The following is an 18988-nucleotide window of genomic DNA, read 5'->3' on the forward strand; positions in this document are numbered from 1 at the left end:
TAGCAAAGCCTGTCATAAGAAATTAATAATTTTACATGGAAAAGTACTTTTATGTATGAGGGTGGGGTGCTGCTCACTGTTAGCTTCTCCTGAGCAGTTCAATACATAGTCAGCCAGTAATCTTACAGAGGGGAACAAAATCAAGGGCTTAAAAAGAAAATACAATGGGTAATTGTGAACAGAGAAAGAAAATCTCCACTACAAATACCAAGAGATGTAAAGTAACTTTAACAGGGCTACAGCAAAAATGAAACAAAATCTCAGACCTCTATAGACAGAGAATGAATTGCCTTCCTAATTTGCAGGAATAACAGCACAATTATTACCACATCAAAAGAAAAACCATCATTTAAAATGACATGACATCACTGCACAATGAAACACTGCACAGCAACCCTTGTTTAAAGTGGAATGGAATTCACTGGGCAAATAATCCCCACTTGATATTAATAACTTTAAGGAGCTGTGTTGCAGCTTTGGATCTTGTCCCTGCCAGATCAAGGACTTTCCAGGGTAGAAAACTAAATTTGTAAAGACAACATATTTTTCACGTGCTTCCTTGGATCCAGCTTTACTTCACATAGGATTCCAGGTTGTAACATTTAATACATGGATACCTCAGCTGACAGTGGAAGGCTCTTACTCTGGGAATAGAAGAGTTAACTGCAACTTGTGCAATGTAAAACTCCTAATTCTGATTGGGCCATTCCATGTATGGGAACAACTACAATATCTGCTCAAACAAAACAGATCTTTATGTACTTATATGCCAAGGCTATATACATGTGCCATGAAGGCTGTCTGCAATATCAGGTGCAAAGGTTTTTCCAACCTATTCACAATATTAAGCCTTGAGATGTTATCAAAAGCCAGTTCTTTAACACAGATGAAAATAATTGAAAGTTGGAAATTTTCAGCATTTGCTAAGATATTACATGATTTACTGTCTCTGGTTTATCCAGTTTCCTGCAGAAATGGGAATGTAACATTAGAAATCTGCTATACAATACCTGTCAAATATGCATTTGGCAGAAAAAGACAAAAGTTCCCTCACCCATGGAGGGAATGCTGAATCTTTCAGCATCATAGTAAAGCTAATCAGGGTTTCATATTTTAAGTATTTCTTTTTAAAAGTGTGAGATCAAAGTGGGAAGAAGACTGACCTCATTCCACATGATAAAAACACTAAAACCAAAAAGTAGGCTAAAATAAAACCTGTGAGTATGCTTTCACAGCTTGCTTATGCTTTTGTTTGGAAAGAAGCAAGTAACTTGCATTATCCTTTGATGATTTATGCCCAAATAAAAGATATACATAGGAAGTTAAATTCCTTTGTACTTTTACAAATTGTGATCGAGGTACTTCTGGAAATGAGCAAGTCAGTTCTTTCTCTCAAAGGAAAAAGAAACAGGTAAGTCTTAAGAGTATTTCCATTTTATCTTGGACAACTCAATGGTGTTCTCTAAGTATCTGCATTGTTTCCAGTATTGTTTTAGGGAACACCCACTGAACATTAAGATATCATTCTTCATTTATCCAACAGAAGTAAAAAGATAATCAGGATGACCACTTACAGAGAAAATTTTTCTCTGTAGAACATTTTGAATACTGTTGTTTTCTTCCTTCTCCCTTCCATAACCATTGCAGATCAGCAAGCTTTTTCTTGACTAAATGGAAAAAAGTAAGCTTTTAACATAAATATTCTTTCCTATTCCCCCATAGAAAGATACAGCTTGTCATGGAAAAGTTTGTCTTCATCTAACTTCCTTACAAGCATTTTCCATTATACCATTCTCTGATCAAAACAATAAAATAGACATATAGTAAAAAAATCTGCCTATCAAGAACCACAACCTGCTGCCATAACCATTCCCTTTGTTTGTACTTATTTGTGTGTATGTGCGTGCATGCATGCACGTGCGCATGTGGGTGTTACAAACAAGACTTTCCAAATTTCATGGCCCAATTTGGAAGCTTATGTCAAACTTGTTTTGCTTCATCTGTTTCAGTCAGGGTCTTATATCATTGTTGTTTCAAACATGTGGAAAGCTTAATGGAAGTAATTAACTTTTATTTTAATTTGGCCATATTGTCATCATGGTGGGCAGATGCAGAGATGGTGCTATTCCCAAGATCCTCTTTTTGGAACACTGATGTTGTTTACATCTTCTTGATCAGAAGAGAACAATGGGTTTTCCATATTTTTAAAGCTCTGTTTTGCAAATTAAAAAAGCCCCTAACAACCTTTGAAAATGTAATTAAAGATACTCCTTTAATTCTTTTAACTGTTTAAAATCCTTTAACAAGTTTCTTTTTCTTTTCTAAACTATCATTTGAAACGTTTGCACTCATAACTCTATGGGTTATTGTTCAGCTGAAGGAATGAAAAGAATTTCATTAGATGTGTTTTATGTTTCTTGATTAAAAATGTCACCCGAGGCTCAGTGACTTTGTTTTACGTTAAATGACTGCTGCGTGCTTTGATCATCACTTTATTAATGCTGTAATGAATATTAAAAAAACTAAAGCACTGTATTAAAAGTTAAGCTCTCATATGAGGAAACTGAATCTCTTTTCCAAGAACTACAGTATTTCTTACTCAAACACTTCCTTCTAGATTAAGGTTTTCTCCAACTCCCCTTCAGCCTGCTGCAGACTAAGTTAAGGAAAACACAACAATTATGTTGGAATAAGACTGAAAAGAGAGCAAGAAAGAGAGCAGAGCAGTATGTTTCTATTCAAACAAATATATTCCAGACTTACCATGCACTTGTTTGGTTTTTCTCCAGAATGAACCCTCATATGAATCAGCAGTTTGTAACGAGCATTGAAGGGTTTATATCGGCGGACACAGCCTGCCCAAAAGCAAGTGAAGTCCTCTCCTTTCCGTTGATCGATGTGGGTCTTTTCTATGTGTCTGACCAGTTCGTCTTGTTGGTCGTAAGTGGCACTGCAGTCAATCCACTGACAGACCTGTTTGCCATTGCTGAGGTCCTGATCGTCCCCATCGCTGGGCTGAAGGGACTTCGGAGACATAGAGGCGTGTAAGTGAGGCAGTGGCCCTTGAGTCTGGGTTAGCTGCTGGTGTAGATGGTAAGGCGGAGGCAGCCCCTGATGATGTCGGAAAAGATCAGCAGCAGAGGAAAAATCATCAGCTGGTTCTTGTTTTAAGAAACTCACCTTCTGGGTACTGTGCAAAGTGTTTTGATGAGGAATGCTAGTACCATTCATCATAAGGCTGAGGCTTCCATTCTCCTCAACTTGCTGCATTGGTATCTGCTCACAGTCACTTCTGTCACATTCAGTGGAAACAGGTACAAGACATGCTGGAGGGGAGGGAATACTGCAAGGGTTTCCAGGCTGAGAGCAAGACTGGGGCCGAGAGGATTTTTGAGCACTGTGATGACTGATCTCCACTGGATGAGAGGAAATGCCAGCTGAATTAGTTCGCAGTCCATTCACACAGGTGACCAGTGACGTCTGTGATGTGCGGATGATAGCTGTAATATCAATTCCTTCAGCCGAAGACGGCACAACAGAGATGCATCTCTTCTTCAGATTGCTTGTTTGTAGCCTGGCTGAGTGCTGAGGGGTGCCAAGTGACAAAGGACTCAGGGAGGAGCTATGTTCATTATTAAACAAGTAGGATGAAAGTGAATTTGTAAAGCTATTATTCATTAGGTCTATTTCAGGATGCAGACTACCGGAGGTTCTCAGCTCCATCCCCTCCGTAATCCTCCTATGTGTGGAAGTCTCAGACAGAACCTTATAATCACTCGGGCATTCTTGTTTAATGTGCTGAGCTGGGTGACTTCCATTCAGGCATGGAGCAGCAGAATCTACTGAGTCTTGAAACCTGGGTGACCTGTAATACAGTGTTCATTAAACATCGCTAACTACCACAGGATTTATGATTTTTGTATAAGACACAGCACTTGTTAAGCCCTGGAGAATGGAAGCACTTGCTCTCTGCTGAATTTTGCCTGTCTAATACAGCAATTACACCAAAAAAATCTGCAGTGCTTCCTCTACAACCCTTGTAAAGGCAGCATCATTTTACACAGGATTAATTTTACACACTGGGTTACGCACAGAACAGACAATCTTCCCTCCACTGCTACGGGCAGTTAATCAATCACAATCTAGGTTTTCAATGCATAATAGATCGGGCAAAACAATAGCTGAGAATGAAGTTTGAGAGCTTTGGGCATTTTTTAATTATTCAAATATCGGCATTTTCCTCAGAGCACACTGGGAAAATGCCTTGGCATTCTTTTTCACACAAATCAAAAAAGGCTAACTGAGCTTTGCTTACATGTCAGAGAGATGCCTTCCTTCACTAAATTAAAAAGGGAAAAAGATCAGTGGGGGAAAAAGGAATACAAAGAGAGAACAGCTCGCTTTCAAGCAGTGGTCCAGAGTCAATAACAGATCAGCTGAGTATTTACTTCTAAGAGGTCTGCAAAAGATAACTAAATAAAGTTCACAACTGGTAGATTTAAACTGGCAGTCTATGCATTCCCATTTCCATTTTTCGTATTAAAGTCTACATGGGTCTGCAAATCAAAAGACTGTTCTGCAGAAGTGATTTTTAATCTTTTTTGGTGTGCACTGAATCCAGTCACTCAGGAAGCAGAACCTCAAGGAACGCCATACAGACATCTCAGAAAAACCTTTGGGAATGCCTTTAGGAAATGTTTCCTCCTAACATTTTCTTCCAAGCAGTTAGCAACTGGTTTATGCCTTAAAATAAAACATTTTATCTCAGCTATAAACATTTACTGTGGATGACCCAACTGTGTGGTTTTTCTTAGGACCAGAGGGTGTTTCTTACATATCCCTAAAGCATGGGAGGGTTTAACCTATGGCTTCATCATGCAGAGATGTGCCAGACCGAGAAAAGGAAACAGTACATCTGTGTGCAAGAAAGCTGTACGTGAACTAATAAACCCTCCAGAGAGGTGCTCCATGGCTCTTTTGCTGACATGTTCCACTTAAATGAATTTTATGCTTTTTTGATGCTAGCACAGAAAAAGCTGAAGAAAACCTGGCCATTTGGCAGCTTGCGTGTGACACAGCAGCTAAGACAAATCTAACACATTTTAAAGCATGAAACACAGATATGTAAGCTATTTTGGACATACAGATATATTAAACTGATTATATAATAAAAATGCTCAATAACATACATTTATTTTACAACTTAGATGATTTTATCACTATTATTTCCATTAATCCACCACTAACGTTAAGACAGGAAGCTGGGACAGCTTCTAACACCTCCTTGGTAACAGCTCTCAAAGAACTAGCAATTATAAAAAACAAAGCAACAAGAAAAATCCTCAAAAAGATTTATTTCTCGTGAAATTAAGGTTGTCAAAAAATGACACCTGTGTGAGGCACACAACTGCCAACACTGCATTCACTAGTGACAGGTTTCTAGAGCTCCAATGGTTTGCAGCCAGTAGGGCTTGATATAAAAAACCCCAAACTTTAATGTCATGAGAGAAGTTAAATCCCCCACCATTCATTGCTATAGAACAATCAGATCTTGCATTTGCCACCAGAAATTTAAAAAGAGTACACTGCAAAATTTTAGAGGTTTCCATAAACCATTAGTTATAATTTCTCCCTTTAGGTTTGCACAGTTGGTCTCACGGTAAACTTAAAGCACCTGGTTTTACAGATGGTAAATTTAAAGAAAAAAACAAACCAAACCGTATTCATACATTATTTTTTAATATTTATAGAACCATATGTCTGTAAAGTATGTGTCATAAGCATACGTAAAAACCTTTTATTGCACATGTTTGGGAAACCCTGCCCTGCTTACTAGTAGCTTCATTGCTCAGTAGAAAGTGTGCTGTTTTGAACTCATTCTGAGAAAGGTTTTACAGAATACCATGCCAGGCACAGTATTTCCTAGTATTTAGTTTCTTCTGTATGAGAACTCTTCTAAATAATTCAGTTTGTATCACAATTTAGTGGTCCCAAAGCCTCAGGCTAAAGTAAACACAACACACTTCTTACATCATATAAAGCTAAACCAAGCTTTACATTTCAGCCTGTGATAACTGGTGTCATATTATTAAGCTTCACGTAAAACTCCCATTTTGCCAGAAATCCAGGTGAGGAGTTCAAGCTGGAATCAGAGCAGAGTACCTGCAGGATAGATATGAACATCCCTGTCCTGAGAAATACTAGGTTCCCAAAACTCCAAGGGACATTGATCTGCATTTCCAGCGCAAGATCTTACTCAGGATCGTATTGCTGTGATGCTGCAGTGCAGAATATAAGACACACACAAGAGGGGAGTTTTGAACCGAAAGGTTCAAAAGCAAATGAGATGAAGGCACTGACTTCATGCTTGCCATTCCCACAGCCATGTCTTATCCATGCTCTGCCTGCATAATGATAAGCACAGGCTTGCTTGTGCAGGTCAGAAGCAAGTCTTTTCCAGGAGCTGCATTTTTCTCTGTAGCACTGTATATTTAAATACATTATATACCCTGTGTTAGTTAACTCTGTTGGGAGAATCTGGCATTCTTTCAATTTCCCAGTGTTTGAGTGTTTGGGTACTTAATGTTGAGGTTGCATTAATGCAAACTTCCTGTATTCCCAGCAGAATTTTGCCAGCACTGTTCTAGGGAAAGCCCTGCTCGTTCCTTCCAGGCTGGGGGGGAAGGGGATGGGGGCAGAGGAGTGGCACAGAAACTAAACTGATGTGAGAAGGAAACAAGGTGTCTGGCATTCAACTTGCTGGGTGACTCCTCTTATACGCATTTGACTACGGGATCAGGTTCCAGGCCTGGTACACACAGGCAGTGCTGGGTAAGGATTTACAATTGCTGGACAGTAGCCAAATAGAAATGCCTATGAAACAAACAGCCAAGAGGAGAGCAAGAGGGACAAAGGATAGCAGGACAGTGTACAGAGAGCACTGTGTGGACATGCATATCAGCATGAGCAGCTCACAGAGGCTTCCAGATGAGCAACCCTGGAAGGGAGTGGGGTCAGCAGGAGAATACAACCCACAAATCTCTCTTTGTAGGGAGCATCCATGTAACCAAGGATGGACAGTCAGAGGCAACAGAACTGCTGCTTAAGCACGTGAAAGCTGAGTGTGAGGACTTTGAAGAGTAACAGCAGCTTCTCAGAGGATACTAAGGCAGTGTTTCCAAAGAGACTCCCTTACGTGGTAATTGGAGCCAGAGCACGAGGCCAGTAGCACCATGCCAGAAGTACTGCAGTTCCCAACTGCCCCCAGAGGAAAAGACGACTGTATCTGAAATCTCCAGATTATTTACAAAACATACATGCCTTCAATTGCCACTGTAAATGTGCAATCAGTGATAACTGACAGTTTTAAGAAGCTGGAGGGGATTGTTCTGCTGCACATCCAGGGACATTTTGCAACACTATCTGACTGCTCTCATGTCTTCCCCGGGTTTTATATGCCGAGCACTGAGCACAGTGTGGGCAGGTTTGTCGTGTCTGATAATGGATTATTTGACAAAAGGCCAACAGTAGCTGTGTGTTGACTCCAACTGTGGTAAGGAAGGTATTAGGACTCCAGTCCCACACACTTTGCATTCACAGATACCATGTAGCAGCAATTATGTTGCACAACTTAAAAACTATTAACTGAGTGGGGAAAAGGGGCCAGGAAGAAGAGTGACTGTGATTCTTGGATTAAGGCAGTCATCCCTAGAATAGTTTCCCAGAGAAAGTGATTCAAGGAGAAGCTGAAGCTGAAGGGGATAACAAGTTTCAGTGCACTGAGGGAAAAAAGGACAAAGCCAATCATAACCCCAAATCCTGAGGGAGATTTTGGATTGCTAGGGGAGGTGCTCTCTGGTTTGTTTGGGTTTTCCTTGGGCATTCCATATCCTAGAAATGCAGAGTGGTTCAAAGCTCAGCTCAGAGAGGTTGTCTGAACTTGTATCTCCCTTTATTTCTGTGTTGGTCATTACAGCTGGACAGAACAACCAAATAAAGTTTGCCCTGACTTCTGTGCGCTCCAGTGTCTGTCCACTCCAGCTCTATTTCTCTCACCTATTTTCTAATGGAGGGTGAAATCTGGGGAGGCACAGAGCACTCTTGGCTCCCATTGACTTCATTGGAACCTGGTGGCATTCACCACCACCTCAGTTATGTTCTCCTGCTTTCAGATCTTCAGGGAAAGACCATGTTTTCTGTTACTTGCTTGTCAAGTCAAGAACCTTTAGCATCATAAACTCCATGAACAGAAACTGTCCCAAATGCTGTCCACCTTTTCTCACATGCCAAAGTTTTAGCTCTGTACCTGTGTCTCGTGAGTACACAGTGATAAAATTAGACACTGTGCCTATGAGGTCCATAGAGCAGAGGTGGGGATGGGCTTTACCTTGCAAATCCAGTGCAGACAAAAGTATTAGCCAGGTGGACATACAAGCAGAGCATGACCAGTGACACACACAAACAACCCATAAAGGAATGGAAGGGTCTTTCAAGATATTCTCCAAACATTTCCAAACAGTTACAGCAGAGCCTCAAGGCTTTAGACCATGCTACAAAGCAAAGGGGAGGGAATCAGGCCTATCACCTGCTACTTTCTCATGTTATGCAGCAGACAATCCTTTATGTTGTTCTGGGAATCCTCTTCCAAATGGGGGCCGGAAGGGGTTCATATTTCTGAAGGTGGGTACTGTGATGCCTGGTATGCAGGTGTCTATCATTTCCTCATTATAGATTTTACAAAAAGGTTCAAAAAGATCTAAGCAGAGTACTCTCTTCCTCCTTTTGTTCGCTCCTTCCCTAATTATCTTTGTTTCATAATTGACTTCACTGACAGAATAAAAAAAGGTTGATAACTGCCAGTCCCACGTTGAACCATAAAGAAGCTAGGGAGGAGCAGACTTATATCCAGCTGCAAAAGCATCTACAAATCTTTGTAGCAATAGCAGAATATTTTGTTTTATGGCATGGATATTATGCCCTTTTCAAACAAACAAACAAAAAGCTCTTTCCACTTGCTTGTCATATTGCCGTGCCTCCTCCTCCTGAAAACACAGATGTTCTTACCCAACCAGTAAATGAAAAAGGGGAAACAAGACATAAATACGTATCATAAAATCAGAAACAGTCAGATTTCCAAGACCAAGCTATAGGCCGTATTTCCTCTTGTTGTGACCATGGAATTTGGGCTAGATAGTTCCATGCACAGAGTGCCAATTATTCCAAGTATCTAAGATAAAGGCTGCAACATTATTGAGGTTTTTCTTTTCTACAGCTCTTCAAAAACGTCAGGATTATTCCATATTACATCCCCTGCCAAAAATCAGTGTAATTAAAATAGATGGACAGATTTTAATTTGTAGCAGGCTTCTATTCACAATGGATGTCTGTTTAGGGTACTTGTTTAAAATCTGGTAATGTTAAATTTGTAACAACAACAAAAAAATAATGGAGTTCTGTGTTTTCATATAATTAATTTATAGCAAATGTTTAAATAGATATTCTGTTCATAGCATATCCAACTACAGTGTGTATATCAAAACCAGAGACCAAATTTTCACATTAGGGCCTTAAAAGCAAATACCAAGGATGTGGCTCTATGGGAACATTGAGAATACTTCATTAAAGGAAAGGCTGTAGAAATAAAAGTGGCATTGGCTTCCTGCAGGTTTGGTGGTGGCACGCCAAATTGCCATATGGGAGACATTGGTCTGAGGGTAAGTATCATCCCTGCCTTCCAGGCTGCAATTTGGAAACAACATGGTATTTGGGTGGAGGTATAGAGGAGGCGAGTCTGACCCTACTTAAGCCCCTAGCGAAACTCTCATTGACTTTTGGGCATGCTGGAAGAGCCCCCCCCAGAGAAGCTGTATTTAAACTTCAATTCAGGGGGCTGCGGCTTCATACTCAGTGACTTCCTGGCACTGCCTCGGACAGTTGCCTGTGCTCATGTGCAATGCGAACCTGCAAATGAGCAATGCAGTTAAATCGGCATCCAAAGGACTTCCAAAATGAAGTGAAAGCCAAAAATACCCTTATAAATGTAGCACCCACGGAGGCTATCAGGAACCAGTTGCAACAAAGAAGCACTCCAGAAGAGCAAAGTATATCAACTGATAAAACTTGCAGGGATACCTTATATCCGAGTGTGTCAAGTTCAGCTGACCAACATGAAGCAGTCTCTCACAGGACAGTGGGTGGTCTCGCATAAGTGAGTTTCCTGTGTGGATGAACAGACCTTGTCTGCAGACAGGTACTGAGCTACTTGTCATCTCCATGTCCATCATGCTCTTCTTCTCAGAGATCAAATTACAATGATTGTAGCCACCGTTCACTGTCAAAAAAAAAAAAAAAAAAAAGCAACAAAACCTTAAGGCTTTGACTAAGAACCCTCTACACTGACTATTGCTTTGTATACTCGTTTTGAATCTCCTTGCAAAATTCCTGTAAACGACGTGGCAGTGGAAATGCAAGGTTTCACAAGGAACCAAAAACTAACTGCAAAGGAATTTGGATCTGTGAACTATGACTGTTTATTTCTCATTTTAAGTTTTGTGGCTATTTTACACTTCATAATCTAACTCAGAAGAACTTAGTCTAATAGCTTCCTTTCCTTCTGTGTATTTCTATAGTAGAGTCTTGCCTGTGTTGAATTTTGGAGAGGGATGTTTCAGAGTCCCTTTATTTTCAGGGAGAGGAGCTCTCTGAAAACAGTGACGTAAGTCAAGTTTTTCTTTGCAGACAATTATCTCTGTGATTATGACTTTAGATGGGCATGTTTTACTTTACTGTCAGGTCAACAGTGTGAAAAAATGTAACTAACTTTGTTTTGATGTATATATTTAAACCGTATTTTCCAAGTAAGATATTACAAAATGCTCATACTAATAATAATAATACACACTGCTCTAGTGGATATTAATTTTACTAGACTTGGAAAAACAGACTAGAGCTATAGCAATAATCTTTAGAAATATATATATAACCACAAATTATAATCTAGCTAAAAAGAGAGGACAACGAGGGAATTGAGAATTTTGATTGCATTGGTCAAACACTAGCAATTCCATTTAAAGCATAAACTTTAGTTGAGTTCTTTACCTGTAGTGAACTAGTCAAATACTCATAGATAAGTATGTATAAAAGTATTTGTGAGAGGTATTTCAGAGGCTAGCTAAAAAAGTACAATAGCCATTCACCGTCATTTTCACTACTGTATATGAAACATGCTCCTAAAATACTAGAACTCCCTCTCATCTGTTTTTTTCATGGAGACAAAATGTAATGGTGTCAGATACTAATGGAAAGCATATTTCTGTAGTTTTCATACAGAGCCCAGAAAGTAACTCCTTCACCCTTGTACCCAATGCTCATGGTGATGGGTACTATAGAGCTAGACTGCACTGTAGTTAGCCCATTCTCTACGGAGGCACTGAGTATTGCACACTGAGGAAGAAAACAAATTCTGCAGTCAAAGTGACAGAAAAGATAAAACCTGTGCTCAGTTTCATGCAAATCACTGATACTCACAAGCATCAAGGTTTGTCCTTTATTAACATATCACAAGGCATGATTCATCTCACCATAGTTTTGCTGTCTATATATCTGCAGGTATATACTGATACAGAGTCATGGAATTATTTGAGTTGGAAGGGATGTTCAAAGACTATCTAGTGCAATCCCCCTGCCATGGGCAGAGACGTCTTTCACTAGATCAGGTTGCTCAAAGCTTCATCCAACCTAGTCTTGAAAACCTCCAGGGATGGGGCATCCACAACTTCTCTGGGCAACCTATGTCAGTCTCTTGTCACCTTCATCATGAAAAATTTTCTTCCTTATACTGAATTTAAATCTGCCTTCCTTCAGTTTAAAACCATTGTCCCTTACCTTGTCACTACAGACCCTAGTAAAAAGTTTTTATCCATCTTTCCTATAAGCCCTCCTTTACATATAGAAAGGTCACAATCAGGTCTCCCTGGAGCCTTCTCCAGGCTGAATAACTCCATCACTCCCAGTCTTTCCTCACAGGAGAGGTGCTCCAGCCCCTTGATCATTTTTGTGGCCTCCTCTGGACCCACTCCAACAGATCCATGTCCTTCTTGTACTGGGGGCTCTGGACCTGGACACAGCACTCCAGGTGGGGTCTTAGGAGAGCAGAGTAGAAGGGCAGAATCACCTCCCTCGACCTGCCAGCCACGCTGCTTTTGATGCAGCCCAGGACACAGTTGGCCTTCTGGGCTGCAAGCACACACTGCCAGCTCATATAAAATTTTTAACTCACCAATACCCAAGTCCTGCTCTGTGGGGCTACTCTCAATGAAATCATCACCCAGTCTGTACCAAGCTTTATACCTATATAATACAGGTATTCTATATTTTATAGGTGTATTACATAATTAAACAGATATCACAGTATTCATTAATTATATTTTCATTATATAAGGGTAAGTAAAATTGTACTCCTGAAATTTTGCAATTGCTGCCATTTTGTAACATCATTTACAAAGTTCCAGTCAGATATTGTGCTCATTTTAGTCAGCACAGTAACTCAGAGCAAAGGTACCCTTAACATACATGAACCCCCATTTCCTCTTTTGGACAACTGCTACTGCTTGTGGACTTGGCAATGTTAGGTTCACGGTTGGACTCAATGATCTTAAGGTCTTTTCCAACCTAAATGATTCTATGATTCTAATCCTACAGTAAACGAAAGGCAAGTGGGAGAGTCTGAGTTGCTGTGGTCCTCTATAATTACAGTCTATGAATGCTCTGAAAGCAATGAGAATCACGTTCACAGTTTTGGTAAGTATAAATGAGAAGAAACAGGTGACTAGGGAAAGCAGAAAAAGTCTTTGGTAACTGGAGAATTTGTGAAAAGGATCACAGCACAAAAGTCCATTCTCCTCCACTGGCTGGGCTCCACAGCTTGCCCGTCATGCTCCACGGCACCATTGTATTAGGAAAGACCATAGCAGATGAAGACGTAGTCCAGGCAAGCATCCAGACCCATAGAAAAGAGTGGGTACATGTGACACCCAAATTACAAGTTTCATGAGGCATTATTGTGACATTTACAGAATAGAATTTCCTGTTTCCAGTTAAAAGTTTTCAGTGTTTGGCTGATACACTACATTTCTTGACCATTTATTTATTTGATTTTTATTTTTTTAAGAAGTCAGAATCTTTAACATTGGAAAAACAAGACTGGGTTTTTCCTATCCAGCTCCATCACAATACCAAGGCGTACAGTAAGCCTTAGGAAGTATAGGCCAGAATTATTTTATATAAACAAAAAGCCCACATAACTTTTTTTTTAGGAATGTCACATGAGATTTTAAAGAGAAAACGATTTGTTTTTAAACTATACAACATAGCCCATTAGCCTTCTTCATGGTAATTAATATATATGTTCTAGTTATTTCAGATTTATATTCAGAGACCTGAATTCAGTGATACTATGTGATTGTTCTGAATGACTGAGGAAAGTAAGCAGCTGTACAAAAACAGCATCTTTTGGCCTGTGCAGGGCAGTCAGTTGTGTTCAGTGGTTTTGGACCAAGGCATTTAAGAAGATAGCTTTGGATGCCTTTCAGCTTATAGTGGGTGTCCGCCACAATTGGCTCTGCCCTGCTTGTAATCATGACATAAATAATCATTATATCCTCTGGAGTCCACAGCTCCATCAGGCTTTATTCCATTCCTATTCTGGCTTCATCCCATCATAATTTAACTCACTTCAGTGGTAGTATCTACCTTAGCAAGACTGTAATTAGACTTGTGGTTGTTAATTTGTATAGACAAATCACATTTAAAGGGTATGTAAATACACTGTAGAACACTGGTGAAGTAAGTTTTATACACTTTTAAAGGCCACACCACCAAGAAGTTAGTAAATCAGTCATACTTACAATACTCAATTCCTCACTTTTTCCATCAGCAATGTTACCTGGAATATATTCAAGGTGTATCTTCCCTCCAAAATACTGTGGATTTTTTAAAAATGTTTAAGATTTATACTGGATTCATAATAAAAACACTTTCTTTCATTCCCCAAATGACACAAGTCTGAAATTCATTAGGGCTTTCTAAATATGCATTTTATCAATTTTATCATATTATCAAAACACAGAAACCTGAAGCTTCCACCAAAGTTCAGCAATACCAACTGCAGCACACACCAGTTCCTATTTGTGTGAAGATGGATATTTCCTAGAATAACATGAACATTATCCCTGGGTTGTCAGAAATTATCATCTTCTCTTGTAGCTGTCAAATCAGAAAATACATTTTTCTCCCTGCAAAGGAACAGACCACTTATGCTAAATCCATGAAATTATGTTTCAGCCAATTCACCATACATTTGCTGTCACAAAGTACCTTACAGATTTATTAGCAAGAGCTAAAAATTTCTTGCACAACAGTGCCTTGAGTGAAGTTGCACTTGCATCAAAGCCCTCTGAAATGTGCCCACCACATGGGAGCTGGAACAATGACAGACAAGGAACAACACCAGCAGCTCACTTTTTTTTCCCCTCATAGCAACTAAAAGAAGAATCTAGAGATTGTCTCTCATCACAGACAACCAGAGTCACACTCAACCGTTCAAGCACAGGTGAAAGCAAATTCATTGCCTCTGAAAGAAAGGAAAAAAAGTCAGAAAAAAACCTGAGAACAGAATCTGGCCCTTTGACAACTGGCTGGTTTATACAATATTAATATCACTGGCTGGCATACAAAAGATTTAAGCATTTTCCATGTCTGGAACTAGATCTCTTCTTTCACTGGTATCAAGGGGCCTTTAACCTACATACTGTAATTTACCAGTAACAGATGAAAAGAGCACATACTCCCTGCCTTCTACCAGAGGGCTCACCCTGCTTTCAGTAGAACTATAGCTATTTCATAAATCCATATAAAAAACTAATCCTAATTTACAGAGAGTAAATCTAATAAAAGCAGAATGGTTTCCAGAAGGATCTCATGGAAGTGGAATCCATCAAGGTAACTTTTGTCTTTCCCTTCTTCTGTCCTGCAGTTTTGATTTATATCTTTACATTTAAATGCTCATGAAGGGAACGGAAGAGGTTGATACAGTAGTGTGCAAAGGCTGCAATCAGGCAATTCCTTCCATATGAGTAATCAAGTTAGTTCAATTTTGGATATCTTGCTTCTTTCATTCTGGTGTGACTGACTTTGGGGGAGTTTTTTCTGGATTTATGCCAGCTTAAGTCATGTGAGAATTGGTCCCATTGATTGTGATAAGGCTATATGCCTTAGGAAGGATGGCTCACATCCTCAGGATCTGCAAAGTCAGCCCTACATTTCTTGCTAGGGGTAAATTCTCCTAGAGGAAAACAGAACATCTCCTCACACAAAGGGAAACCTGTCTGTGTAACACTGAGATCAAAAGTTAAAACAACCCTGCGAAAGGACAACAGCTGTCTTCCCTGGGGAACACCTCGTTTACCATTCAGGAAGGCTTCATTCTTACTGATAAAATTGGCTATTAAGGCTAGGAAGATAAGAGCAAGAACTTACCAAAAGGGTAATTATTCAACAATAAACATGTTGCTTTGGAGTTTACCTAATTAAAGCCAATGAGAAAATAACTGAAATGATGTATAATTGAAATGACTCACATTCAAAATAGAGATAGATTTGAAATATTTGCCTAACATAGTTAGATATCCCCAGAGCATTGTGTGTTTTGCGGCGAAGACCAAACTAGGTCATTTGCCTTTTTTTTTTTTTTTTTTTTTTACTGCCTCATTCTCTTTAATTACTTTTTTTTTAAAAAAAAAATGCCATTCTTGGTTTTGTTTAGACGCAACATCCAAAATTTACCACGACAGCACTGAGAAATGGAGCACTGTTACTGGCAGCTGGATGAGTCACGTGAGATGAGTGAAAGACCAAACAGTACCAGATTTTCTCAAACAAGTGAAAATCATCCACACTGGAAGAGGGCATGGAAGCCCTCCACTGAGAGAAAATATTAACTCAAAAGGTGCCAACACAGCGAAGCCATATATTGTAGGGAAGGTACTTAGCAATACCTTAGCAATCTGTTCCATATAACTAGTGCTGGATAATCTCCATTACTGTATGGCTGCAGTGACTGCCACAACTGTACGGTCAGTAATTTAAGAGCACCATCAGAGATGCACAGCACTATGCTGCCTGCTTGAAGGCTCCAATGAATGAACTGAATGCTTCAAAACACAGTGTCTTCAAAATTATTCATGAACATAGAGCATTTTCAACATTTTCAACAACAACAAAATCAAAACTTTCCCAAAGTTTTTATGCCTGTCATGCCATTCTCTGTGGTGAATGGGAAGGCTTGTCTTAACCCTGCAACACCAAGCTCAAGGGACAGAAAGGTAGCATATAGGCTGGAAAACATACACTATAGTTTTCTTATACCTCCTACAAGGCAAGCTCAACTGTGTGATCATGTGGACAGATTTCCTATACCTTGTGAAAAAACATGGTTTCTCCTTTAGTGAGAAAGGAAAAAAAAAATAGTGAACCACTATTAGAAGGGATATGAGTTTGGGTCTAAGTTCTTCTACTATGGACACAGCTTAAGAGAAGGAAAAACACTTTAGTAGGCTGGTGTGATCAGCCATGTATGACATTACAGACTTAAGCAAACTTTCCTGAACCATAACATTGTTTTCACTTAGATCTTCGAGCTCATAAGATATCCTAAAGGTGGACTGCCAGATCTTGCCTGGAGACCCAAAAGAGGGCATGTTCAGATCTTTTCTTGACCTCTTTGCAGTCATTTGCACTATCTGGTACACAACAAACCTCTAGACATTTGGGCTTCTTACCACCTGAAAGAGGGAAGTTCTGCACTTAAAGAGATCTTTGCAGGAATTTCTAATTCAGCAGAAGACTTCCAATAATGCTTGACTATGAAAGATTATTTTTTGAAAATCACACAAAGATGGTATGGTCCCAGATTATCCAGCCATGACTCTTCACGTATGTAAATGTATACTCTCACAAAGCTTTGAAAACTTTTTATTACAAGCTAAGTTTTACCCTGTGTATTTCTGGAAGTTCTCTCTGTGTTTTGATTTCATCTCTGTGTGCTATCAATATTGTGCACCACTAGGTTTCTTTCCTGGGGTAGAAGGTGACAAGAAACCCCTTATAGATGAACAGTCCCACAGCAGTTCACTGAGGTGGCAGAATTCCTTCCTTGTTCCATTAATTATCTGAGTCTTCTGTGATGCACAGGTAGTAAATGCAGGATCTGAACATCATGCTGAGGAAACAACTAGTGACTACTAAACAAAGTCAACTCAAATATAACTGTGCAGTCCTTCAAGCACATTGGGCAGCCCGTGGGGTCAAACATTGATTTTCAATATGACCATTTGTCACCCATAGCTCATTTGGTTCATTTAGACTGGCAAAGGCAGGCAATTTTTTCTCTCCAAAGCACCAGAAGAAGAGATCTCCGAGTCCCTTTTGTTGCTGTTTGTCCTTAACTGAGGACTGAAGTGGTTAACAAGAGCAGCACTAAATTTTCACTGCTGGATTTGAGAGTTCATATCTCAAAGATGAACGAAGCACCTCACACCACATTCCATGTTCACCCAAGATCTCTGTATCATTTACAGCCTGTTCATGTTTTACAGACTTGGCTTCACTTGTTTATACTGCTTGTACAGTATCTTAATAAAAACACAGTGAGAGCCAAAATATTCTTAATTACAGAGCAGACCATACTGTACAGTGAGAGTCAAGTGAAGATCCAAATTGTCCTACATTTGTGTATCAAAAAAGAAGTGGCAGACCCTCTGCCTATCTGAAAATAGATACAGGTGATATGAATCTATAAAAGATCAGGGTTAAAACCAACAGCATTCAATAAGATTCAAATAAAAAAAGAAGGATTTCTTTCCTCCAAATTTTTTTGAACGATGCTATAAAATCCTGTAACAGAAATACTTATTTCTTTACTTTTACACTGATGTATGAGTGAAGACAGAAGGGCTAAGAAAACTCTTGTAAACTCAAACAACATAGCTAGTGAAATAAACTGTCAAGTATCAATCTTGGAAACTTGTGAAAGATAAATATAACCCATGTGTGTCTTTCTAGTAAATTCTGGACCCTAAGTGTTGGCTACACCTATATTTGTTATTTCATGTTCAATTTATTTTTAAAACAAGTTATTTGGATTGCATTTTATTTCTGTTCTGTAGAACTTCTTTTTGCAGACTACACACAGTATTTTAGAAGTGAATGAGTAGGGTTGGCATTACTGAATAAAGAACCATGGTTAATTTTATATCAGCCTAACTTAAACAATTTCAAAATATTTCAGTAGTTTAGAGATCTGTAATCTTTTCACCTTCGAGCCTGTGGATAGATATGGCTCCCATATTTTGACTTTTTCATGATATTTTAAAGGCAATCTTGGAGTCCAACAGGCAGGTGAAGAACACAGTAACAACACACTACATCTTTCACTGCTAAAATGGCTTGCAATGTTATGTAGTTTAGACTTCCAGCTGAGACCTTCACAACACTTTTTGAAGTTAGTGAGTATGGCTGAGATTCAGGAAAACACATGCCAGGTGCTTAGGTTTCAATGACATCACAGCCTTAGCTGATGTTCTGAGTTAGGCTCTAGATGCATAAAGAATATAACCATTTTAGGCAACAGTGAATAAGTTGTCAGAGAAATAAAATAACTGTCTACTATCACAAGGAGTCTTTCACTACACTCAAACTTGAAACTGAACATTCTTGGCTTCCTGTTTGATCTCGGAACTCTAAATTATGCCCCTAAACAGAGCTGAGAGCAGACTGAAGATGACCATTATCCTCTTTTGTGGCAATCAGTACAAAACCTTTTGCAGCCTGATGAAACACAGGTCTTGTCATTACTTTCATTGTTACAGAGTCTCCTCGGCTTGGAATCACCTTTTGCCTGTTGCCAGGCAATCTGAAAAATATTGTTCTCAGC

General features: G+C 39.3%; 1 protein-coding gene across 2 annotated transcripts in view; it reads right to left on the reverse strand.

The window, feature by feature from the left end:
• Window positions 1–18988, reverse strand: part of GLIS1 (GLIS family zinc finger 1) — a 207783-nt gene that overhangs the window by 103087 nt on the left and 85708 nt on the right. For both annotated transcript variants that reach the window (XM_040611321.1, XM_040611320.1), the window contains exons 2-3: window positions 10132–10330; window positions 2764–3865 (exon numbers count right to left, since the gene is read on the reverse strand). In XM_040611321.1, the coding sequence (XP_040467255.1) occupies window positions 2764–3865; window positions 10132–10330 (1301 nt within the window). The remainder of the gene's footprint in view (window positions 1–2763; window positions 3866–10131; window positions 10331–18988) is intronic.

The sequence above is a fragment of the Falco naumanni genome, chromosome 11 (genome assembly GCF_017639655.2).
Source record: "Falco naumanni isolate bFalNau1 chromosome 11, bFalNau1.pat, whole genome shotgun sequence".
Lineage (NCBI taxonomy): Eukaryota > Metazoa > Chordata > Aves > Falconiformes > Falconidae > Falco > Falco naumanni.